The following is a 25,931-nucleotide window of genomic DNA, read 5'->3' as shown; positions in this document are numbered from 1 at the left end:
AAAAGGGGCCAGTGTAGACGTAGCCCAGCATAGAAAGTTAGTCCTTAGAAAACAAAATGCAGAATCCAAGATCTGAATACAGGCAGTCCCCGACTTACGTGGATCCGACTTACGTCGGATCCCTAGATACGAACGGGGTGAGGCAACTCCCACACATGAGCAGCAGCATTCCCAGGCCTCGCTCACCTGGGTCCTAGGATCCTCCTCTCCTCGGGCCGGCTCCGACTGGGGTCCCACAGAGCTGCCGGGCAGAGGAAAAGTGCCTCCCCTCGCCCGCTGCCCCCCCCCCCCCACCCGCCTGCGAGCAACAAGCTGCCCCCTCCCCTGAGCAACAGGCTGCCGAACAGACAAAAGCAGCCTCTCTGCCCCATCTCCCCTCTATACTACATGCCGGGCTCCCGGAGCGCAGCAGCGTCCCCGGGGCTCGCTCACCTGGGTCCTAGAATCCACCTCCTCCTCCACTTAGGCCGGCTCCAACTGGCCTCTGCCTGCAGCAGCTGGCCACAGGGACAGGGATCCCGCAGAGCTGCCGGGCAGAGGAAAAGTGCCTCCCCACGCCCGCTGCCTCTCCCCCCCCCCCCCCCCCGCCGCCTCGCATCCTGCACGCCTCCCCCCCTGCCAGCAACAGGCTGCCCCCTCCCCTGAGCAACAGGCTGCGGAACAGCAGACAAAAGCAGCCTCTCCGCTCCTCCTCCCCCTATACATGCTGGGCTCCCTGGGCAAACAAAGACTCCACCAAAACAAACAAAGTGCTGGCCTCATTGTGTTAGCAAAAAAAGGACCCTCCTCCTAGAACCCTGGGTGGTGTGTGGAAATAAAGCTATTAGCTCAAAGCATGGTGCAGAGCTGTTTGGTATTTGATGAGTTACTCCTTTAGTCCTGAGTTTGTCACAGGGACAGAAATAGATGTGAAATCTTCTGAACAGGGGAACAGACAGCAAAACAAACATTAGAGGGGAGTTAACCTTTCCCTATGCTATCCAAAACTAAAAAAAATGTTTGGCTAGAGTTTCCCCTACAATATGTACCAGTTCCGACTTACATACAAATTCAACTTAAGAACAAACCTACAGTCCCTATCTTGTACGTAACCCGGGGACTGCCTGTATAATAAAGTAGACCATGTCAATCCTGGCTTTCTTGTCTAGTGGAGAGACTTCAAAGGCAAGTGTGAGTTATGCACTTAACTCCCTTAATTTTCAAGCATAACTGTGCTTTGTGCCTTTAAAAATCTTTCTGTCTTTCAGAAACATCAACTTCTAAGGACTGAACTTGTCATAGTTACAGATATCAGCATATTTTAAATACCAATTTATACAGAGGTGGCAGCAGCCCCTGTCCTCTGGGAGTCCGAGCTCTGTGCAGACAGAGGCTGCTGAGGGACTAAAGGGGAGGTTGCTGTGAAGCAGCCTGTTTAAAGGGGGAGCTTGCTTCCCCCCCCCCCCGGAGACAGGGGGGGCTGCTGTTGCTGCAAAGCAGCCTCCCATGCCTTCTACCCCACTTCCCCTTCCTCCCCCCCATCTGTACTTCTGCCAGGGGTAACCAGCTTTTAAGAACCAGCTCCTGCTCCCCCCCGCTTGCTGCCTGTGATGGGAATAGTCGACTAGAGCAGTGGTTCCCAACCTTCTGGAGCTGCCGCGCATCCGGGGGTGAGGCCGCACACGCACTGCGTGCACGGAGCTGGATTGAGGGGGGGAATCTAGCTGGGCAGCTGCTCAGGGTGCCAACCTATGGAGAGCACCTGATGGGAGCTGTAAGGGGCACCACACAGCGCCTCTTAGAGCTGCTATGAGGCGCTGTGCGCCTGGGACAGGGAGCTGCGCGGCGCCCCTTAGAGCTGCAATCAGGCGCCACATTGCCCAATTGCATCTGTAAGGTGCACAGTGTGCTGGAGGGGCGCGGCCGCGCATTTGCCATGCACCCGGGAGCGAAGCCGTGCATGCGTCATGCACCTGCTGCCCAGGCCGCAGGAATGGCTCGAGCCGGTCCTGGCTGCATGCGCAAGGCTTGGGGCGCAAGAATGGCTTGGGCCGACCAGGGTCACTCAACGGGCGCACATAAATGCCCCGGCAGGTGCCATGGCGCCTGTGGGTACCACATTGGGGACCACTGGATTAGATTAACTGATAAGCCTAGTCTTATTGGTTAATCTAGTCCATTGGTTCTCAATGTGGGCCATATGGCTCCCCAGGGGGCCACGCCTTACTTCTAAGGGGTCATGTGGAAAAAACGGAACATTAGGGGGACACAGTAAGTTTCTGAGGGGGCCACCCAAACTTAATTGCCAGGCGTATGATGAATGAGGCTCAGGAGGGGGCCCTGAGCAAAAACAGGTTGAGAAGCATTGTCAACTGCTCATTCACATTCCTAGTGAGTATCAGTACTGCATTTCCTTAGGATATTCCTTTTTAGGTACAGCACCTAATAATTGAAAATACTCTCCTTTATAGTTGGAATCTACAAGTTTTCTGCCCTCGAAACAATTAACTTAAAAAAAAACTTGGCTGACTACTAAAAGGATAACTCAACCCAGTGTAAGCGGTCCACTGTGATTCAGGCCAGAGTTCCTCAAAGTCAAAGCAAAAATGTAAAATGGCCTCTTTTAGCTTCCAAAAGGGAATTTAAGAATTGCCTGTGACTGTGGGATTTTCAGACATTTCTCTTAAAATATAGAAAATGTTTCTTCATATGGTGAAATAGCTCAGAATATGATGATTATGGAAAACAGACTTGAAATTTATCCGTATGTTTTTCCCTCTCGCTGGAATTCCATTAAAACAAAAGGGGGAAAAATAGGGTCAGAAGTAACATCTCTTAGAAAAATTTTTAATTGGTTTTAGGTAGCTAATACTTACCATAGGGCTCCTTCTGAAGGACACAATGAAGAAGGGATTCATGAAGCAAAATTTCCTATAATATCTTAATATTCAGATAGCTGCCTATTACCCTGTTACTTTGCATTTTAACTAAACCCAGATGTCTTGAATGAGCACACGCGTTTAATTTTACACAAGTTTATGAAATTTGTTGTTGAAAGTAAATATAGATGTGGCCTACTTACTGTCAGATGGGGTCTGACATCTTCACTGGCATTTTTAGCTGGCTTACTTGATCAAAGCTAGCTCAGGTAAGCCGACACGTGTTTCATTCACGTTTCCCAGTTGCACAGCAGACATACCTTTAAGCTGAGCTGCCAGGTCTAGTGTAGACCTGGCCTAAGGTACGCAACTCTAGCTACGTATTGTACTTGGAATTGGCTTATCTTAAACCGAGATTAGTGGCATTCCCACAACAGGTGGCCAATGGGAACAAACAGAGGCATAGCGAAGGGGGAGTAGGAGGGGCATTTGCCCCCAGGCGCCATGCTAGTGGGGTGCAGGGCTGGTATGGGACTGAGCGCATGCTGCTCTTGCAAGCTGCTGGCTAAGTGCTTCTGCTGGCTCTCTCCAAACTGCCACCTGGGTGGGAGGAGCAGTGGTTTGAAGAAAGGTATATTCCTCTGTGCCTGGCTGGGGAGAGGGGGAGGATTTGATTGGAGGAGTGCTCCTTCCCCCTGGCACTGGGGGAGGAGGGTGAGTGCAGCAGGGGAGGGGGGCTGGCTTTGGGGCAGGGGTGAATGCATTTGGGATGGGGGGGTACTGGAGGGGTTGGCTCTGGGGCAGGGATGGTTTGTACTTAAAAGTAATGCATGGGATCTTTTTTGGGGAAAAGGCAAAATGCCACATTTATTGGTAATACACACACAGCAGTCACACTTATATGCATATAATACAGCACACACACCCCCCAACCCCAACCCCATGTCTTGTTTTTACCAATAGCTGTTCCACCTAACTGCTGGCCAGATTAGTTAGGTGGGGGAAGGTTGGAGCCGGATCAATGCTCCCATGTTGACTGCAAGATGCTTTAGAGATGTATAGTGTCTTCCCTCTCATGCAGAGAGTCATTATATGCATATGCAGTTATTCATTTATGGCAGTGGTCCCCAACCTTTAGAGGCTCTCGGGCACCCGGGGGCATGCCGGGGGACGGGGATGCCCTTGCACCCGGCGCATGTGCCCCAGGGCCGGGGCTGAGGTTGACCTTGCGCTGTGGGGCCGGCGCCGCGTGCCGCACGCCCGCATGTTCCCCGGGGCTGGGGCCCAGGTTGTCGGCGGGCATGCACAAATGCCCCGGCGGGCATGGCGCCCGCGGGCATCGCGTTGGGGACCACTGATCTATGGCACCTTCTTCTGGGTGGCTTTTTTTTTTAATGCTCTCCCATTCACCTTCAAAGAGGGACCTTCCAAAAGCAGGCACTTGCTGCTTACTTCCAAGGCATCCATAGGTCCAGCCTTCTTTCAGTGAGCCCACTTCACAGGTTCCATTGTTCTTATTCTTGAATCTGGCTTCCACCTTTCTTCAACCATTGCAAGTGCCCAGAGATGCTTTTCTTTCATGCTTTATCCATTCACACCTCATTCACTCAGCAGGACAATCAGTTTAGCAAAGGGGGGAGGGGGGGGCATAAAAATACTACAAGATACAAGGTTTCTATGGAAACAAACTAAAGACATATTACAAAACTAAAAACTTGATACAAAGTTAAAACTAAAAAATGAGAAAATGATTAGTATAGAGATTAATGAGATTTACCTATAGTTGGATTGGTAGGGAGCAGGCTAAGGTGCGTGGTCTGGGGAAGGGGTGTTGTATTGGCATGAGGGGTGCCTGGCTCTGGGGCAGAGGTGAGTGTATTGGGGTTACTTTTTTTTTAAAATAAAAGATACTTTATAACAAAAGGAAAAACCTAAAAAAAATAATCTGGTAGCACTTTAAAGACTGACAAACGTAGATCAGGCATGTCAAACTTGAAGCCCTCTGAGGGCCACACAAATGAAAACTGATAGCTTTCAGGGACACCAAAGAGAATGTACTTCTGTAGGACAGTTGTAATTATTTATTATTATAGATTGTTTTAGGTATATTTTATAATATTTTTCAGGTTTTGTTTTAATATAATTCAATAATTTGGTGTGTACAATTATTTGCTCATATAAAATGATTTTTAATTTAAATATAAATTTAAGGTACTTGAAAAATTTTATGATACAAAACTTGTTTTATTAATGAAAGCAGGTATAGACCATGGTCAATCAAATAGAACAGGCTTTTGTGAAAATTTCAGATACTTTGTAAATCTGAAATTTTGCATAAAAATATAATTCATGCAATTGGAAAAATTGACACATTTACTGATATAAAATTAATATACATAAAATAGATTTTGATGACATAATCAGTGTGCTGTAGCTAAGGCAAGAAAAATTAAACTTACTTAACAAAAGTTTTTAATTGTAATGTCCTGTTGCTTCTGGTGTTGAATGCATATATAACTTTTCAGTCCAACGTTTCATCCAGCTTACTCCAGACATCATCAAGATAGTTCTACTATGATCTACTAACTGATCCAAGGATCTGTGGCTATTAGTAATGTTTGTGATTTTTTTCTTATGTTCTTATTTTTTGCTGACTTAGAAATAACAACAGATCCACAGTAACAAATGATTGGGGGGAGGGATGCAAATTTGGCCTTTGCCCCCAGGCACAAAACACCCTCACTTCGCCTCTGGGAACAAATGCTTCTGTTGGCTTTCCTTATTCCTTGTAAAAGGACGAATTCCAACGCCAGCGGGGGCGCCCTCTGAGCTCAACTTAGTGAATATTAACTGAGCTTCCTAAATCGAACTCCAGAATATGGATTATGGCAGCAGCGATCTTCCTTTTTAGTGTAGACAAAGCCTTAGGGTGCAGACTTGATTTTCTTAGCTAGAGTTATGGTTTCTGATGAAGTAGTGCAAAGTCAGTATTCCTAACTGAAAGACTTCTATTGTGATTATGCTGCAGGAGAAAAATATTTGGAGACCTTTTGGAAAGGAGGACAGTCTTGCATATTTTAGAAAGACCTCAAGAAATCATTGCTTTTAAGCAGACCAGAAAGAATCACTTAGACATTTTACAACTATTCTGTTTGTTTAAACAATAGACATTAGACCTTGTAATCTGAAACCTAAAAGACAGTTCAGGTCCTACTCCTTTTTTAATGTTTTAATTCCAACATAGTTGTTTGTAAAGTAGTAATAGTAACCAACAAAATCCTTAGACACCTGAAGAGATGTCATTTTCAAATGGAAACTCTTAAATACACTTTCCTGATCATTTCCACTGGTGCTAGTCTGTGATCAGTGACCTGAAGGAATGTATATTTTGTATTTCAGTTGATACCTCCCACAAAAAATTCCTAAAACTTGCTCATTAGCAGGGCTTGACAAGCGGCGATGAGCCCCGCTCGCCAGCCATGCGGTTTGGCATGCTGTGCATGCGCAGACCGCACTGCGCATGCACTGATTATGCTGCAGCGCCGTGCTGGCTTAAAATCTACTGGCCTTGGGCGAGTAGATTGACTAATTCATCGAGCCCTGCTTATTAGGACTTTTATAGGGTTGTACGGTTGATCTAGCTACTTCTCCATGGGCCTTTACAAAAATCTACATGGCATTGGATGCTGTATAGAGCCAGAACACTAATCTACTATGGCTTGTAAGGCAACCTGTTGATTTTGTGTAATTGGTCTGAAACTGCTAAGAACTAACTACCTTTAATTCTTTTTCTACTTGATTAGGTATAATGAGCAATAGCAATAATGAGCAGAGAGGTTCTTGGACCCAAAAACAAACTTGAAGTGGCCTCTCTGCCCCTCTTTAACAAATGTCAGGAAGCTGGAAGGAGGAGGTGTGAAGTAGAAAACCTTCAAATAGTGAGGAAGCCGCCTAGTTTGGGGAAAACAAGAGCCTTTGCTTGACATAGACTGGAGGAGAAGAGTGTTTCAAATTTGAAATGTCTACTGGCTGGAGACTGATCTGAAAATAGCTGAGCCCCCACAGCAGCAAGATCTAGGGACAGTATCTTGCTAGGAAAATCAATAGGAAAGAGGATAATAGTAGGACATTCAACAGCTTGCATTTTAATTTGTCCTACTGACAGCTTTGATTTCCTGTTGTTTGTATTTCATTGCTTCTCAGTTGTCCTTTTTTCTGATGAGTTCTCACTCATAATTGGTTAATCACTATGGTGCTTAACTACTGTTGTGCTCAAAACCCAGGGTAACATGTATTACAATATATTCAGAGAGAGATCTCATCAGTTTGTGTAACTTAAATTATTTTTAGTAATAGCATTTTTCTAATAGTTTCTAAAATTGTTTCAAAATAACCAAATGTTTCTTAGCGAGATTATCAGTGCTTTAATTTACTTAAACATATATCTGCCTTTGTGGAGAGTATTGGTCTCACTGGAAAACAGAAGCACCCAGTAAAATCTCTGTTAATCAAACTGGAGAAACTTTCCTCTTACAGACTCTTACTAGACTGCATCTATCTTGAACATCTAACTGCTACTGATACTACTGATACTGATACTACTACTAATTTAAGTAGTATCTTAAACATCTATAGGCACTGCCACTTTTGGACATGTTGAATGCTGGGGTGTGGGTGGGTTTGTTTGGATTTGTTAGACCAAATTCTCTGTGCTGCAATCTTCCTATATTGCAAACTATCAAAAAATTACTCCAGGGGATAAATTTTTTAAAGTGCACACTAAGTTTTCACCAAATAAGCAGATATTTACCTATATTTACCTATTGATTTGTTGAACTTTTGGTGAAACTGTACAATGCTGAAAGTGTCTTCAGGCTGTCTTCATCTTCAGAGGCTTTGGAAATCTGTACATTGATTTTTATGTAGCAGTTTTTTTTCTCATGCATTGAAAGAATACTCTGTTTTATACTTGAACTTGTTGACATTCATTTTTTTCCATAATCTGCCATGTTCAGTGTGGTAGCATTTACTTAAGGTAGAGGGAGCTCAAGCAAAACCTTTTTAAGTGTTGGAAAGCAAACAAAGTTCTGTGATTGGTGTCATCAGTAGGGACTTAAGCATTTCCATGGTTTTAGTGATGGATGCCTGATGGAGACTTAATGGCCTCTTTTATTTGCAACCTACCTGGAAATACTAAAATTTAAGCTTCCGGCATTCTGATTTGCCAGTATTGAAAACTTTGACAGCAAACAGTCCAAGACATGGTTTCCCAATCTATGGGTTGGGACCTCAAATATGGGTCACCATTATATTTCAAAAGGGTCGTCAAGTGGCTCTGCCCCCCCCCCCCCCCACTGTTTTTGAATTGCCTTGGGTCACCAAGTCTTCCTGAGTTGTCAAAATGGGTCCCCGTCTGGAGAAGGTTGGGAACTGCTGGTCCAAGAGAAGTAGCAACTATGAAATTTAAATTGAGAAGGAGGCAGTTGAATTTTCTAGCTTTAGCATTGGTATCAAAACTTCCATATTTCAAAGATCAATATAACTTTATAAGGAGGACAAACAATGTTCAGCGCTTAAGTGTTTTTTATGGCCAACCTATTCTGCTATGTAGTTATTCAGTTCTTTAAAAAAAAAAAAAAAAACCTAATATGTCGTGGTAGCAAAACTTGCTGTGAAAATATATTTACAGACCACTGACTTTGAAGATAAGTGTCCACGTAAGTGAAATAAGCAAGTAAAATAAGTAAGTGAAATAAATAGTAAAATCTACAGTTAATGTTATTTGGCTATTTCGGCAGCACACTTCTGCCTCTGGTGAGCAGAGTTCCCTCTAAAACAGGGGTCTCCAAACTTTTCTGCCCGAGGGCCGCATTAACTATCAAACAGCAGTTCGGGGGCCGACTACACACTTGAGGTCCAAATAAAAAACAATCAAAACATGGATGTTGTTTTTAATTATTTATTTAATATTATTTTATTCAGTTATTATTTAATAACACATTGATACACTACACATGAACACCTGTATTAGTGTGAATGGTGAAATTGTTTCCTGGATGCCAAAATAGAGCCCAGCCCACTAGTGACCTCATGAGAGAGCTAGCCAATAGGATAAGAACGCACTGGCCAATAGGGAGCAATTGTCCACGCCAAGTCCCAACCCCTCTTGCTGTGAGGGACGCGCAGAGCCCGGGCTCGGCCGTCGGTCCGCAGGGCGTGTGGCCGTCCGTTGGCGGCTCCGATCCCCCGCACCCCTGACCGGGGAGTCTCGCTGCCCAGGGCAAGGGCTGCGCGGGTCCAGAGTCCCTCCTCCGTCCCGCTGGCTCCTCCGGCTTCCCTCTCCTGGCTGCCTGCCCAAAAGAAAGTGAGTGCCGGCCGCCCCTGTCCTTCCGGCCCCTCCCTCTTTTGAGCCGGCACGCATGGGGCATGCCGCTCACCCTGGCGTCCCTGCCCCTTCTCTTCCTGGGTCCTGCCGCCTTCCTCGCCTGCCGCGCCTGCGGCTGTGCGCCCTCGCTCCCCTCCCCGTGGGCTTTCCCCTGGGCTCCGCTGCGCTGCGCCGCTCAGCGCTTCTCCAGGGGAGGGGCTGTTAGTGCGGGGAGTTTCTTCCCCGTCACAGTCTCCACGGGCCGGATGAGAGGGCCTCGCGGGCCGCATCCGGCCCGCGGGCCGTAGTTTGGAGACCCCTGCTCTAAAATTTTCCATCTGAGTGGAGTGAGTTTTGTCTTGTGCACCAGTATTAAGGTCATGTGCACTTTTTTGGATACATGCCACACTGGCACCCACCAGTGGTGCTGCTCCCTGAGACTTTCCCAGTGCAGAGAGCCCAGCTGTCCCTTGGCTGGGACCCTGAGCCCTGCTCCAATGCAGTGCTCCCTACCTCATGGGGAGAACATGAGAAAGCAATCCCTGGTGCAGCCTGTGTGCAGAGGAGGGGGTGCCCCAGGCTGCTCTCCACAACGCTGGCTGAAAGTCCCCACCTGGGGCAGAAGAAAGCTGATGTTAGTGCCCAGGGTTTACGAGGAATGGGGTACTGGGGTGGGGCAGCGATATGTGGGGATCCGGTAGGGGACTGAAGGGGGCAGTGGGCTCTGAGAGCGAGCTGGAGAGAAGAGGGATATGAGGGGACAACAGGGATGCAGGGGGTTCCATCCCCAGTAGCAGGCACACCGCAGCCCGGCTCCAGCTTTGGCAGCCTCCTGCTATGTGGCCTGCCCAGGGAGCAGCTGGGCATTTATCACGTGGCCCTAGCCACAGCTCCAGCCCTGGGGAAGAGGAAGGGCAGGGGCCAAGGCCATGGGGCAGGCTCCCCTGGGACAGGCTACATGGTGGCTGCTGGAGCAGGGGCCAAGTTTGCAGTACGGCTGCTTCTGGGGCCACAGCTGGGACAGCTACATGGCTTTTCCCACTGGGACAGCTGCACTGCAGTCCTGGCCTTGGCCCCGAAGCAGCTGGTCAGCCACCACTTGGCCCTGGCCTGGAGTTGGGGCCAGGGTCATGTGGCGGCTGCTGGAGCTGGAGCTCAAGCTGGGGTTTGACTGCTCCTGGTCCTGGTACTAGGACTAGGGCTGCGGTGCTGCTGTCCCCATGGGAACAACTATATTGTGACCCTGGCTCCAGGAACAGCCTTGCCACAGCCTCTGCTCCAGCTTCAGCACTGGGAATTTCAAAATTCCTGCATTCTTTGCTTTGTTGGCATTTACTAGGTTGGTTCTGACTTGTGATCTTATTAGAATTTTATATGTAGATATGTGTATCTATTAATTAAAGGGATAAATATAAAGGATTTACCTCTTCACTGGTAAACTTAAGTGGCATGGGCGGCTTATTCTTCTCTGAGTGATTGTTCATGTGCATTCCAAAATGTACGATAGTAGGAAGATTTTCCCTAGTGGGTCAGCTGTGGTGCCCCCTGTAGTGATGCCTCCCAGCATTGTGTAAATATACCTCTGCCAACCTGACTGCCACATAGCTCATTCTTTCTACCAGAGATAGATGTTGGAGTTTCTGGTTTCTTGCTTTGCAAGTAATTGATCCCTAGCATTACAGACTTCAGTTATTCTTTGTAGTGTAGATTAGTTTCTTTTTTGCATTACATTCATAATATTTAGTCTAGGGAGGTTTTTCCCCTCCTATTATTTATGCTCCTGGGGTATGCAGCTGTCCCAGAGAGTCAAGCAGTGTTCGAAGTGTGGCAAGAATCTGCCTGGGGGGGATCCTCACACTGCCTGACTGAAGTGTTTTGGAGAGGGTTACCTTCAAGATAAGTATAGTCTCTGCATGGGATTTAAGCTACAGACTGGGGGGGGGAGGGACTAGTAGCTTAAATTTATCCTCATGGAGTCAGCACTTAAGACTCATCCAGCCACTGGTGCGTAGCATGCCGGCCTAAGTCTGGGAGGCTTCGGTACCCGTGACCAGAAGATTGCAGAGACCATCAGCATTGGTTTCCTGTGCAGAAGATTGGCTCGTCCTCCCAATATCAGTCCCATTCTCCAGTGGTACAGAAGAAGAGGACTGAGTTGGGTCAATTTCCCCCTCCAGTAGTTCTGGTAAGGCCCCGGAGTCGGTCTATACCACGCCCAGCCTACCTGAGTTAGGCCCTACAGTCCCAGCATCGTAGACTCTAGCTCCAAGGATGTGTGCCTGTGGTGATGGAGGAGGAGTTAGATCTTCCCTCCATGCCAGAAATGTTTGAGGCTGCATGGGGCCCCGTTGAACGTAGAGAACCGGCTCCATCTGAGGCGCATCTGCCTCTCTCTTCAGTGGCACCGCCTTTTGCACACTCCTTTTTGGCGCCGGTAGCTACAGCTAAAGTGGCCAATCTGGCATCGGGTCCAGCACCCACAGCACTGACTTAGGCCTGTCCTGTGCCTCCACTGCTTGCTCTGGTACCTGGGACATCTACTGCACCATAGCAATGTGCAAAATCCACTGTCATGAACATCGATGGATACTCCCCTTTTGTACTGATTGTAAGCACTATCTGGCTTAGCTCCTCCTTGGTTGTCATCAGAGTACACATCCAGAGTCCTGGAGCTCTTGGTAATGTTCCAACCCGATGGCACTGACATCTGTAGGTGCCTATGACACCAATGCAAGTCAGGCCTCCCCATGGCAGACACCCATCCAGTTGCTCTTTTCAGTCCTGTGGGCTTATTGCCAGACCAAAGAGAGCCCTGAGGCTACCTCAGTGGCACCTTCAACCTGGGCCTCATGATCTCTGCCTCATGGTCCCTGTGGGACAGAATGGGCATGCATCTGTTGTGGCCACATCTCCAGTAAGTCTTCCTAATCCTCTCAGGGGGATATCAAAGGGCACCTGGTGGGCCAGGATGATCCTGTCATCCTGGTGGCCTCATCCTCGCCAGATGAGGCAGTGGTGGGCATCTCCCTCTCCTTCCCTCGATGGATTCTAACGCTCACTAGGACCTCCAAACATTAGCCTCTTTTCCTGCCCTGCTAACTAGCCAGAATGAGTAGGAATGGTGTCCCTAGCCTCTGTCTGTGAAGCGCTGGAAATGGATGATAGGAGAGGGGTAAGTTGATGATTACCTGCTCTGTTCACTCCCTCTGAGGTATCAGGCATTGGCTACTGTTGGAAGACAGGATACTGGGCTAGATGGACCTTTGGTCTGACCAGAGTTTTTATGTTCTTATGACCTGCTCAAGGCTTCCTCCTCCTGGCAGAGGCGGTAGTCAGTCTGACCCAGTCATGCATGTCCTTTCACCCGAGGGTCTGGTGTGGGTGGCATTGCCTCTTATGAAGTCCATCTAGATCACCATGTGAAGGTGCCTTGACAGACCCCAGATTGGTGGGGATGGACATTGTGAACCACTATGAGCATCAAGGTCAGTCTGGTCCTGCCCCAAAGAATGAGGAGAATGATGCTGGACCTATTTGAGTGCAAGGTTTATTCATCTGGGGGGCTTCAGGTGTGGGTCTCGAGCCAATAGGCACTCCTCATTCACTGTACTTTTAACTCAGGGGTGGGGAACCTGAGGGCCCAGAGGAGGTTTCTCAGGAGTTCAGGGGTAGGGGTCCCAGTACTTCCTTAATCTGAAGGCTAAGAGGGGCCTGCACCCCGTCTTAGAACTCAGAACAAGCTCATAAAAAGGCTCAAGTTTTACATGGTATCTTTTGGCCTCATTTGTCCTCTCTAAGGATCTAGGAGACTATTTCAAGAATGCGTATTTTTATATTTCCATCATTCTGGACCACCCTTGTTTCCTGGGTCTTATCCTCAAAGTGCCAAAATCACTCTTATTCCCACTCAAAGTCAAGTTCATTAGGGCCTTTCTCTATTCCACTCAAATGATAGCCACCTTACCCAAGACCCAATTCCAGGTCATGGGCAGCAGCATCACAGGGCTTGAACAAAGCCTGACCACTACCATGCACAACTGCATGAGGCTTCTAGGGTACATGGTCTCCTGCATCATGCTCATCTTTACTTCCACCCACTCCAGGCATGGCTAGTGTCGATGTTCAAGATCTCCCAAGACTCTTTTGACTGACTGATCGCTTCACCACCACCACCAGCAGCTCTGCATTCCCTCAACTGGTGGCTACAGCCTCAGGTATTGTGCCTAGGGGTCCCTTTTACCAGACTGCAGCTGGAGATCTTTCTGGTAATAGACATCTCAGACACTGCTTGGAGGATGTTGCTAAACAATCCACACACACTGCCTATAGTTACACATAGGACTTGTGTTTCATATCCAAGTCAGGGAGCTTAAGACAGTTTGTCCTGCAGGTGGGGCAGGAACACCTGGCAAGTAAGACAAATACATTATGATGATGACCAGTGTCCCCTCTAACCTTTATATCCTTGGATGAATTTTCTTTTGGGAAGTTTGAAATTTTTTCTTGTGCTGCATCAGTATTGAGGTTGTGTGTGATGTGCACCACCAGTACAAATAAAATACCTATAAATATATGTTTTAAATGAGTTTACAGATACGGAAGAAAAAATAAAATAATTAAGGAACAATGCTTAGGATGTTTATTTAAAAATCAAATAAAATTATCATTAATCTTGGAGTATATGTATTATCATCCTTTCTAACAACTCAAGCTAGTATACACTCTAGAATGGGGCATAATATGGCCATTAAGTGAAAGCATAAAAAACATGCTTTCAGCACTCAAAAAAAATTCTGTTAAGAATCCTTTTCTTTCCTACCTTAAGCCATTAACACTTCTGTAAACTTTGTTTGAAATGTAATCATGCAAATTTCATGAGCTAGTCCTTTTGCTCCAGTATATGCTTCACTTAAAGCCTGAATCCTTACAATGGAATAACACCAAAACAAATGAACTCAGATCCTGCATTAAGATCTATTAATTATTAATGCACTCTCTCTGCCCTCCTTACTTCTCTCCTTTGGATTTGTCTCCCTCCAAACTACATTTTAGCCCAAGTTTTCTAACACAGTAGTTCCCACTGCACACCAGCAAACCCATTCACAAACTTTTGGCGGAGCAGGATGATAATATGCGAATAATGAATGTGCAAAGAAAATGTTACCAGTCTGCCAAAAGTCCCAGCCCCCAGAGCTACCATGAGCAGCCAGCTTCAACTCCAGCAGTTGCCTTGGGGTGGGCAGATGCCCAGTTAAAACTGGCTGTTCTCAGCGGCTCTGGGGGCCGGGGTGCGAAGCTAATACAGGTGTACTCCAGCCCCAGAGCTCCCCAATGCCAGCCCTAACCCCTAGAGCAGTGTTTCTCAATTTTATTTGGCCACGGAACCCCTAGAGTTGCTGCATTTTGTTGAGCAAAAAAAAAAAATACCCTCGCCATGGCTCTGTCTCTTTAACAGGGGGCGGGAGAGTGCCAGATCTTCGCGCAACCCTTGCTTTCGCTTTGCGGATCCCCAGGGTTTCCCAGAGCACCATTTGGGAAACACTGCCCTAGAGCCTCCCACGCCTCCACTATCCCCCAGTGCCAGCCACTGACCCGAGTGTCCCCTGAACCCAAACCTCCTTGCTAGCCTCTCACCCTTAGAGCACCCCAATTCCAACCCTCCATAACAAATGCTTGTGCTAGCCCCCATCCCTTAGTCACCACCACCAGAGCCCCCAAGCACTAGACCCACCTCTGGAGCCCCCAGTACCTGCCCCACTGCTCTTGTGTAGTCCTGCACTACCTCCCAAGCTGCCAGCTGAGCACTGCTGTCCAGGTCAGAGCTGCTTTAAGGCTGCTGTGCAGGGTTCTGCATGACCCTTCTGCTGCGCAGCGAAACCACTCTTCTGCATCTGGGAAGAGACCCCCCCCTCTACCTGGCATTGGTTGGCTGAGTGGGGGGGCAAAACACGCCTCTCCCAACAGCCGCAGTGGGAGGGGAGGTGCTGGGCTAGGTACCCCAACCCTGGCCCCCAGAGCCACTGCAGCCAAGAAGCTAGCTGTTCACAGCCTGGCACTGCGCCATGGACCGACAGTTGGGAACTGCTGTTCTAACATCTTTGGGCAGATGGCCACCTGCTAACAAACTTATGACCAATCAAGCACTTTATCTTTCCTTCCTGATACTAGGTGAAAAATATTTTAGTCTAAAACTGCAGGATATTCACTGTTTTGTGTTTGCTCTATAAGTCTAACCATGGAAAATATCAGCATGCTACATTATCCTTTCCCACACTTCCATCATATTTTTCCGGGCATATTTCAGATCTTGTAATTGTTACCAATCAGTTGATGATTAATATCAACTCCTCCTTACTCCCTTTTCTTGTTGAGTCTGGAAGATGTACTTGGACTAAGCTCCCTCTGTTGCATTAATGAGACAAAGGAGTTTCCCCAGCAGCACCCTCTCCCCCATACAACCACATGCCTCAGCATAACCCACCTGAAATTTTGGCATCCCTTCCCCCTCCCACCCAAGAGAAAGTCCTATGTTACTCCTTTGCACCAGAAGCTGCTGTGCTGAGGCAGAGGGTCTGACTCTTGCTGCAGTCCAGATGTCCCAAACAAACTCCTCTCCCCTCTCCCCCCAGCCAATCTCACCACACAGATGCTCAGGGCTTGACAAATCGTTTATCTACTTGCCAGTGGTGAGTAGATTTCAGCCAGTCACCCTGTTCACTAGTGGTTCGCGCATGTGCAGTGCGGGTCTCATGCATGCGCAGTGCGGGGCTGGCGAGTGGTTTTTGCTGCAGCTTGTCAAGCCCTGCAGATGCTCACACTTCCCACCCACCCCCTGTTTCCCCTATCTACTCCTGTGCTCCCCCTGACTCCTGCCCAGCTGGGGGCTGGCAGAGATTTCTGTCTCTGAGTTGCAGACATCTGCAGCTGAAGCCTAGCTATGATTCAGAGGACATATCACAAAATCTCCCTCTCCCTCTCCACCACATACACACACCTCACCAATGCCAGCATCTGCCAACTCCCCATAACTCCCATCTACCCCATGCAGTCTTTGAGGAGGGTACTGGGTTTCTCACACAAGATGCTGTAATCCTAAGGAGTCTCGTCTCCTCCTCTCCTGGCTGTTGCAGCCCAGCTGGGAGATGGGATGCCCCAAACTCCCCTTCCCTCTCATTTCTCCCCCCCCCCCCCCCCAGCCACTTACTCCCTCTCTCCTTTTGTCCCCTTTCTACCATCTGGGAGAGACTCACGGCTCCATCTTCAGCAGGGAGCTGCTGCTGTAGCTGAGAGAGAAGTGCCTCTCCCCTAGCCAGGCAGCTCCGTTCATGACAGCCCTGAGCATCTGGGCAGGGCATATTAAGCAGCTGCTACCATGCAGCCTTAAGGGAACCTTCGTGAGGATGGACAACACCACAGCAATATCAATTGACAGGATGGTGCTTGCACTGCTCCCCTGTGCCAGAAAGCCATCGTCCTATGGGACCTTTGCATTTGTCACAACCTTTACCTCCATACCTCCCAGGAATGCAGGACATCCTAGTGGGAAGTCTCAGCTAGTCCTTTCAATCCCAGGAGTAGTCCCTTAGGGGAGATGTTTTCCACTAATGGGGTCATCCCCAGGTGGACCTGTGTGTGACCTTCCTCAACAACGTGCTTGAAGTTCTGCTTCTTTCAGGACTACAGCCAGGAATCCATTTCAGATGCTTTCCACCAGTCATGGATGGAGCCAGGCCTTCTATGCATTTCCCCTTGTTCCGTTAATACCCAGCCCTTCTCAAAATTTGGCAGGATAAGCCTAATTCTTGTACAAAGTAACCATCCTGACGGGTATCAGAGCTGCAGGCCCTTATCTCTGAGCCTCCATACACTGTTTTAAAAGGATACGGTGTAGCTGTACCCGCATCTTGTCTTTCTGCTGAAGCTGTTGTTGCCTTTTCAAATCATTCAGGACACTTTTCTCCCTGTTTTTTCCCCAAAACCCTTGCCATGAACAGGGATAGAGCATTGCACTCCCTGGACATAGGATGTGTGCACCAAACCATTCCGTAGGGCCTATCGTCCTGTATGTATCAAGTTTTGCTTTGTTTTACTATCACTTGGCTAAGGTGCCAGCTCCACCATTCAGGATACATTCCATCAGGTACAAGCATCTTCAGCAGCCCTTCTGCCACAGGTTTCTATTCAGGGTATCTGCAGGGTACCTGTGTGATCATCCAGGCACATCTCCATGGCTCATTATGCCATCACCCAGCAGACACAGGATGATGCTGCGATCAGCAGAGCTGTCCTGCACTCAGTAGCAAGTTGAGGTCTGACCCCTTCACCGTACAAACTGATGGTAAGTCACATATTGGAATGCATGTGAGCAATCACTTGAAGAAAGAATAGTTACTTTACCTTTTTGTAACTTATTCTTTGAGATGTGTTGCTCATGTCCATTCCAGACTTTCCCTCTCCTCTCTGATGCTCCAGCAACAAGGAACTAAGCTGGAGTCGTGTGTGTATCTATATGTCTATACATAAAAAACTCAAGGGGCATCACCATGAGGCAGCTGCTAAGGAAACTCTTCCGGTGATCATGCACACAGTGCATATACAGATACATATTGGAATGAATATGATCTGGAGCATTGCCAGCAGGTCCAGAAATGTCATTATTCCCCTTTATTCATCTTTGGTGAGGCCACATCTGGAGAATTGTGTCCAGTTCTGGGCCCCCCCACTACAAAAAGGATGTGGACGCATTGGAGAGGGTCCAGCGAAGGGCAACCAAAATGATTAGGGGGTTGGAGCATATTACTTATGAGGAGAGGCTGAGGGACTTGGGGCTGTTTAGTCTGCACAAGCGAAGAGTGAGGGGGGATTTGATAGCAGCCTTCAACTTCCTGAAGGGAGGTTCCAAAGAGGATGGAGAGAGGCTGTTCTCAGTAGTGACAGATGGCAGAACCAGGAGCAATGGTCTCAAGTTGTGGTGGGAGAGGTCCAGGTTGGATATTAGGAAAAACTATTTCACGAGGAGGGTAGTGAAATACTGGAATGGGTTACCTAGGGAAGTAGTGGAGTCTCCATCCCTAGAGGTGTTTAAGTCTTGGCTTGACAAAGCCCTGGCCGGGTTGATTTAGTTGGGATTGGTCCTGCCTAGAGCAGGGGGCTGGACTTGATGACCTTCTGAGGTCTCTTCCAGTTCTGTGATTCTATGATCTTCAAGAACAACAGTTACAAATAAGTAATTGTTCTTTTCTCAAGCCTTTACTGATTTTTATTACACGTACATGCTCGCTGGGAGTGGCTTTATTGCTATGTATAATGGATAGTTAATTTAATCATATGCCTTGATCATATTTGTTTAATCCAAAAGCCCTGCACCCTTTTGCACCAAGTCTTTCCACTAAACTTGGGCAACTCTTGTTTCCTTAAGATGTGGGTATGAAATCTTTTTTTAATCCAGCATCATTGAGCGACAGGGGAAAAAAAATCATGAACCACACCCAGACCATAGGGGAGCTCAAAGCCTTGCAGCACTCTGGCTTCCTGCAGTGGGGTCAGCTGGTACTGGCAGCTACTCCCCCATAGCGGATTATGGTGGGGCTGGACATGCGGGAGTTGGGGGAGGGAGGGGGTGCAGGAAGAGGTGAGGGTGCAGGCTCTGGGGTGTGGGGATGAAGGGTTTGGGGTGCAGGAGAGGGCTCTATACAAGGCTGGATTAAGCAGGGAGGGCTAGCTGGGCAGCTGTCTGGGATGCCAACCTATGTGGGGCGGTTGATGGCAGCTGTAAGGGGTGCTGCGTGCCGCCCCTTAGAGCTGCAATAAGGTGCAGCGCCCGATCGCAGCTGTAAGGTACACAGCGTCCCGGAGGGTGCAGCTGCGTGTGCGTCGTGCGCCATGGGGTGGAGCTGCGCATGCGTTGTGTGCCCGCTGCCTGGGGCACAGGAATGGCTCGAGCCGGGCCTGGCTCTATATGGTGCATGCTGCCCATGCCTACAGGCTTTGCTCTGTCAGCTCCCATTGGCTGTACTTCCCAATGGAAGTTGCAGAGCTGGCACTGGGGTGGGGAAGCATGCAGAGAGGTTCCCTGATCACCTCACCCCTAGGGCCCACAGGGACATACTAAGGCTTCCAGTCCATGGTGTGGAGATTTGCAGGGGTCCAGATGAAATTAAGCAGCAGATGCAAGGTGGGGTACCTTCACTCAGACATTCAAGATAGTAATTTTTCACTTAAGGTACATCTACATTTGCTCCCTAGTTCGGACTAGGGATGCAAATGCAGACAAGCGAAGTAGCTAATGAAGCTGGGAGTTAAATATCCCGTGCTACATGGCTGCACGCTAGTTCGAATCACAGCTGATTTGAACCAGGAAGTGCACGCTGGGACGTGTTAGTTCGAACCAAAGCCCTTGGTTCAAACTAACGTCACTCCTCAAAAAATCCCCGAAGAAACAAATTTAAATTAAGTTTTGAATAAACATGTATAAAGTACTTCAAGCAGAATTTTTACTTATAAGTAGAAGTAAAGTGTAAAGCTAGCCATTTTCATTAAAAATGGTAAATATAGTATAAAATGTGTGTGAGGGGTAGTGTAGTTATTTTGACTCTACACTCTGGCTAGGTAGCATGGGTCACTTAAATTTGCTGTGCATTTCTTGTTTTCAGCACATCGTCATTACCACCACTAGACTGGCCTTTACCAAGTCATTATGGACAATGTGAACTGAAAATAGATGTACAGCCTAAAACTCACCATAGAGCTCATTATGAAACGGAAGGCAGTAGGGGAGCAGTAAAAGCGTCTACTGGAGGACACCCGGTAGTGAAGGTATGTTTTCTTTTAAATTTTTATGTAAACGTTGTGACTATGAATTATAACTAGTTTGTTGTGAAACCTATTATGATCATGACTAGATGGGACATCTCTATAGAATAGTCATTGCTCCAATATAATTTCTTAAATACGTTTTTATAGTTGTAAAATTTATGCAACAATTTGAGCATATAATTAATTCTACTGTATATTATTGGCTTTTCACTCATTTCATCACAGTATACATAATTTCTTCCACTCTATCTGAAAGGAAATTAAACAAAAAAGTAGGATTACAGCAATGTTCCTTCTAATTTTTCCATCCATGGTCAGATTTTTTCCCATACATGTGCAGAATACATTTTATATGCAAAAAGATTTGTGTAAATGTCCACCACCAATCAAAACAAAGTGCACCAGTGGGCACTCTGTTAATCAGTGGATGGGTATCTGAATCTCTCCTAAGTGGCTGTACAGGTGCACATCTTACAGGAAACACTGGATTTCAGCATGATAAATTACATATGCTCAGTAGTATAAAGGTCTAATTTCTGTACCTCTCAAGAATGCTTTAACATCACAAAATTAGCTATACTATTATTAACTGCATGTAATTAGCGGATTATATTGTCTAAAGATCAAGGATACATTTCTGAACTTGAAGGCTGGTGTATGCCAAACATGGTTTTGTTGTATCACAGTTTATATAAAACACTGTGAGGTACTTCAGCTAGATGATTGGTAAGTTTAATTGCAGAGAACTAGAGATCAAAACATTTTAAAATTAAGTTCTTAGACTTGCTTTTTATCTTGTTGTAAACGAATTAGGTTTTGCTGCTGTTGGGGAAGGAAGCTCATACATGCAGCTGCTTGCTCTTCTCTCTCCCACTGGGAAGCTTTACATCAGTGACTTTCAAAAGTGGCTATTAAACAGTGAGAGAGAGCAAAAGAAGACTTACTAAAGTCAACCCTAGTGCAATTCTTTCGGTCTTTTGTGACGGGTGCCTGCCACTTGTTCACTTCTGTTGCCCAAACAATCGAGCAAGTACTTTTAAGACAGCCTGATTCAATCTTTATTCCACAGAAAAATCAGAAATGTAGACTTTGGTTCATGGTCTTCCAGCAGTACATCATGTGGAATCCCATTTTGTCTACCAGTAAATGACGCTGGGGGCTGGTCTAAACTATGAGCTTAATTGATGTATTCAGCATTAGGTTGAATTTGTGTTCTTTCAGAGTTCCTGCAGAGTTCCTTCCGTTGACCTAAAGGGTTTTTTAAATTGATGACTATACTTCATCTGAATGAGTGGAGTAAAGCCAAAGTCGACATGCGTGGCTCGAATTAAGGACAGTGTAAACACTATGTATTGTAATTTGAAGTTACTGGCCTCCAGGTGATGACCCAGGCCTGGTCTACACTAGAAATTTAAGTTAAACTTTAACCACATTGGGTCTATTTTCTAAACAATGAGTCCACACCATCAAGTTCATTCCATTGACTTTAAGGGCCATTAAAACTGATGTTGGTAGTTCTGCTTTACATGAGAAATAACAATAAATTTGAACTGGCATGGTTGACTTTAGCATAGTGCAGACACGGCACTGGGAAAATCAGCATTCTTGGCCTCTGGCAGGCCGTGACCACTCTGGCCAGGACTTGAATTCTTCTGTGGTTCAGGTGGATAGGAAAAGCCCCAGGAAATCTTGAATCCTGAGTGGTAAGCAGACCTCAGAACAGGCAGCAAGCATTCCTGACTGTGAATCCCCAGGGTTGCAAACAAGTACCAGCATGGATTGTGCAGGAGATCCTGGACATCATTGATGGCGTGGAGGGGAGTGGAATTTGTCAGGCAAAACTATAAAGCAGCAAAAGAAATGCTGATATATATGTGAAGATTGCACAGGTGAAGGAAGGATATGCCAGTGATGCCCAGCAGTGCCACATAAACATAAAGCAACTCAGGCAGATGTACCAGAAGACAAAGGTGGCAAATGGATGGTTTGGGTCAGCACCACAAATATACTGATCCTATGAGCAGACCAGTTTCCCAAGCCAGTCCATGCATTTTTCCCAAGAGACTCTTCTGGCACTCTTGGGCAATAGCGTGGAGGACAGTGAGAAGGAGAATGGTCAGCAGGAGAGTGGAGCATCCTATCTCATTGACAGCCAGGATCTTTTTATAACTTTAGAGCCAATTCTCTACTCCCAGGATGTGTTGCTGCCGAGCCCTGATGACAGGGCTCTTATGGTGAGTACACATTTTTAATCATGCTACAAGTGGGTTGAGTCATTTGGGTGTCATCTGTAGTACCTATGCCTACAGTTAGGGCCCCCGAAACAATTTAACATGTCTGGAGATGGAGCAGGAATCCTCCTTGCACATCCTCATAAAGCTCTCCAAGTCACCCTGTTTCAGTCCAATTCCACAAGCCAAATACACAGAGAAGGGTTGGAACATAACTTCATTTACTGGTTTAATTCTTATGCAAATGGAATGAACAGGGACATCCGCTGGCTTGCACACTACCTTACACATTCTAATGATTTAACCAACCTAGAGCCTGTAAGCTGTGGTGTCTTGCCTTAATCTTTGTATTCATGCCTGTCAGAGTAAAAAGCAATTTGCATATATATTTGCATTTATATGTAACCACACTTAAATTGTGGTCCTTGGCATGTGCTTAGAGTAACATTGAGGCCCCCGATCTAAAACAATTCTAGGAGTTGTTTAAATGAGTGGTTAATGCACAAGAGCTAGACTTACAAGAAGCGCAGGAGAAGCATCATAGGCGCCTCTGCATCCTACAGCCATCACCATCATTGAAAATAGTCCTCCCTATGGATGAAGCCATTCTCGACTTGGCAGATGCCACCTGGCAGACACCTGCTTCTGTCACTCCCACTAATAACAGAGCAGACAGAAAATACTTTGCCCCTGCCAAAGGGTTGAACAGTCTCTTTTCACATGCCACTCCAAACTTCTTAGTAGTAGACTCAGCCCATCACAGAGCCAAATATCCCAAAATTCAGGACCACTCCTCAGGATAAGGACTGTAAGCGGCTCGACTTATTGGCCAGAAAAGTCTACTCCTTTGCCATTCTACAACTGCGGGTAGCCAATCATTTGTCACTCCTTGCTGACTTTGACTATGCCAACTATTCAAAGTTACAAGACCTCATACATTTCCTCCCAGAATGGAAACGGCCCCAACTTCAGAGCATAATTCAAGAGGGCCACACCATCATCCACACAAGACTACAAGTGGCTTTAGATGTCACAGACTCTGCCGCCTACAGCACTGCCATAGCAGTTGTAATGCACAGAGTCTCGTGGTGCCATGCCTCAGGGATACTCAGGGAGTTGCAACTCAAAGTGGAGGATTTACCCTTTGATAAAACCAATTTATGTGCTAGCAAAACTGATGAGATCCTGCACTCCATGAAAGATTCTTGAATTGACCCTAATAACATTGGGTATGTACACACCGCAGAACAAACATTGTCCTAGGCCTAGGGAGTCATACAGCAGAAGTGAAGACCACACCACCACCAGCAGTCTAATCTGAACGAACCATCTACATCGAAACAGCACATTTGAAGTTTTGCTCGAGAGTTCGAGCAACATCCCTGCCATACCGTCGCCTGCACCATCCAGTCTCCAATTTATCCACTGGCTACAGTCTTTTTCCCAGCAATGGACCAAAATAACATCCGACTGGTGGGTTTTAGAGATCATTAGTCTGGGCTACTGCATTCCTTTTACATCCATTCCCTCTTCCCCTTCCCGTCCCTCTTCAGCAACCACCTGACATGGCAACCTCCTAAAACTAGAGGTTCCACATCTACAAATTGGGGCCATAAAACCAATTCCACCAGCCTATCAAGAAAGAGGGTTTTACTCAAAATACTTCCTCACACAGAAGAAGACCAGGGAGTGGGATGGGATGGAGGAGACCCATACTAGATCTCAGAAAGCTCAACAAGTACGTAACATACCGAAGGTTCAGGATGGTCATGCTAGTAACCATCATACTGGCATTAGACAGAGGAGATTGGTTCTCAGCCCTCGATCTCCAAGATGCTTGCTTCCATATAATGATCCACTATCTACTCCTCTGTAGGACCTTAGTTATGTCCTTGAGAGTCTCACAAAGCTGCCCTTTGAACCACTCACAACATGTTCATGGCTACGTCTCTCGATGACCTTTCTAGTAGCCATCCTTTTTCAGCAGATGGGTAGGAGAAATTGCAACTTTGAGGGCAGATCCCCCTTACACAATCTTCAGCAAAGACAGGGTATCACTCAACCTCACCCAAATTCCTCCCAAAAGTCCCCCCACCTTTCCATATTAATGAAACAATTGACTTACCTGCATTCTGTCCAAAGCTGCATGACAACGCCATCTGTCAAGGCTGTTCCCCACTCTGGTATGATGAATGCAGAGGTGGGGGTCCACAAGAGCACTCCAAAACCTTGCCTCTACAGGCTCTGGTATAAAAAGTTCCTCCTGAAGTCCTAATACCCAGTTTTGGTGAATCCGCTGCCACTCTCAAGTGCTTTTGAATCCACAAACGGGTAGACACTTGAAACCAACCCCAGGATACCACAAGCTTTTTTCCCCAGAAGAGCTTGAAAAAAGCAAGAGAAAAACAAGGTGCTGTCTGTGGTAGCGGACCCTGCATTCAGTCACTCCTGAGAAGACCCCTGCCACACTGCACTGCTGTCACTGTATTAGGGACTCCAGCGCAGAGTGCCAGGTGGGAACTGGCGAGGGGAGCCAGTATAAAAACCAGCTCCCCTTGTGGACTGGCTTCCTATTGCTCTGCACTGCTGCCTGTGAAAAAAAGGCAGCAGTGGGGGGTGGCAGCAGCCCCTGCCTAAGGGGTGGTCTGAATTCCTGCACTCAGCGAGAGCCGGAACTGAGCTGGGCTGCCTGCCCGCCCAGCTCCTAATACACTTTAAATACAGAGCCACAGTGAGTGTAGGTCCTGGGCCCATTGCAAGCCAGGACTGAGCTGGGCTGCTGGCCAGCCTGTTAAAAAAATTACTAATGGGGGTAATGCGTGTAGTCTATAGCATTAACCGATAAACTTTGCTTATCGGTTAATTGACTACCCTTTTACATCCCTAGATGTGTGCTCTGTCTATTGCCCCACCACATTTAGGGAACCCCATCACAGCGAAGCCCTCCTCTGTCTTGCATTTTTTCCCCCAGAGTCAGTACCCTCTGTAGTAGAAGGATATTGATTTCCAACTGATCAGTATAACTGTCTGGCATTGCAAGCTTCCCCAGGGCTATTGCCACGTGCTTCTGAACTGTCAGAGCCTGTCTCATTCTGGTATTAGTATGGTTCCAGGGCAGGGGAAAGCAATTCACAAAGTTCCATGATAGTGGCCTTACATATGCAAAAGTTTTGTAGTCACTGTGGATCATCCCATAGCCACGTAACTATGCAGTCCCACCAGTCTGTGCTTATCTCCAGAACCAGCACTCCACTGTCAGGATGATTGAACGCTGCTGTCATCTGCCAATCATTTATCTCAAGTGCCTCTCAGAAGAATATGTTAATGACCTCTTCAGACTTTCTCATTCCTGTGGTCCTTGGATAGGCTGTGGACATGCTACAATATCAGGGAAGATGGTTAATATGATTCCCATGGTACTTTGCTACTGAATAGATGTTATACTGGCTTCCATGCTCACCCTTTTATGGTGTGTGCATGGATAACTAGGGAAATAAAAGGCGCAGAAAGATTTTGCCATTGCTTTCAGGTGGGTGATGTGGGGGAGATGAGTATGTTATGGGATGCTGACGACATGTACCCAGAACCGCTTGCTGCACTGATTTGGTGCTATCAGGCACTGGAAGCCTAACCCAGAACACAAAGGCTACGTCTACACTGGCC

At 47.1% G+C, this 25,931-nt stretch overlaps 1 protein-coding gene across 2 annotated transcripts in view; it reads left to right on the top strand.

Annotated features, from left to right (window-relative positions):
- NFATC3 (nuclear factor of activated T cells 3) overlaps positions 1-25,931 on the top strand; it is a 158,359-nt gene that overhangs the window by 41,899 nt on the left and 90,529 nt on the right. For both annotated transcript variants that reach the window (XM_075940320.2, XM_089781446.1), the window contains exon 3: positions 19,875-20,037. In XM_075940320.2, the coding sequence (XP_075796435.2) occupies positions 19,875-20,037 (163 nt within the window). The remainder of the gene's footprint in view (positions 1-19,874; positions 20,038-25,931) is intronic.

The sequence above is a fragment of the Pelodiscus sinensis genome, chromosome 12 (assembly GCF_052426305.1).
Source record: "Pelodiscus sinensis isolate ZL-2025 chromosome 12, ASM5242630v1, whole genome shotgun sequence".
In the NCBI taxonomy this organism is placed as follows: domain Eukaryota; kingdom Metazoa; phylum Chordata; order Testudines; family Trionychidae; genus Pelodiscus; species Pelodiscus sinensis.
This window is presented reverse-complemented; position numbering and strand designations above follow the sequence as displayed.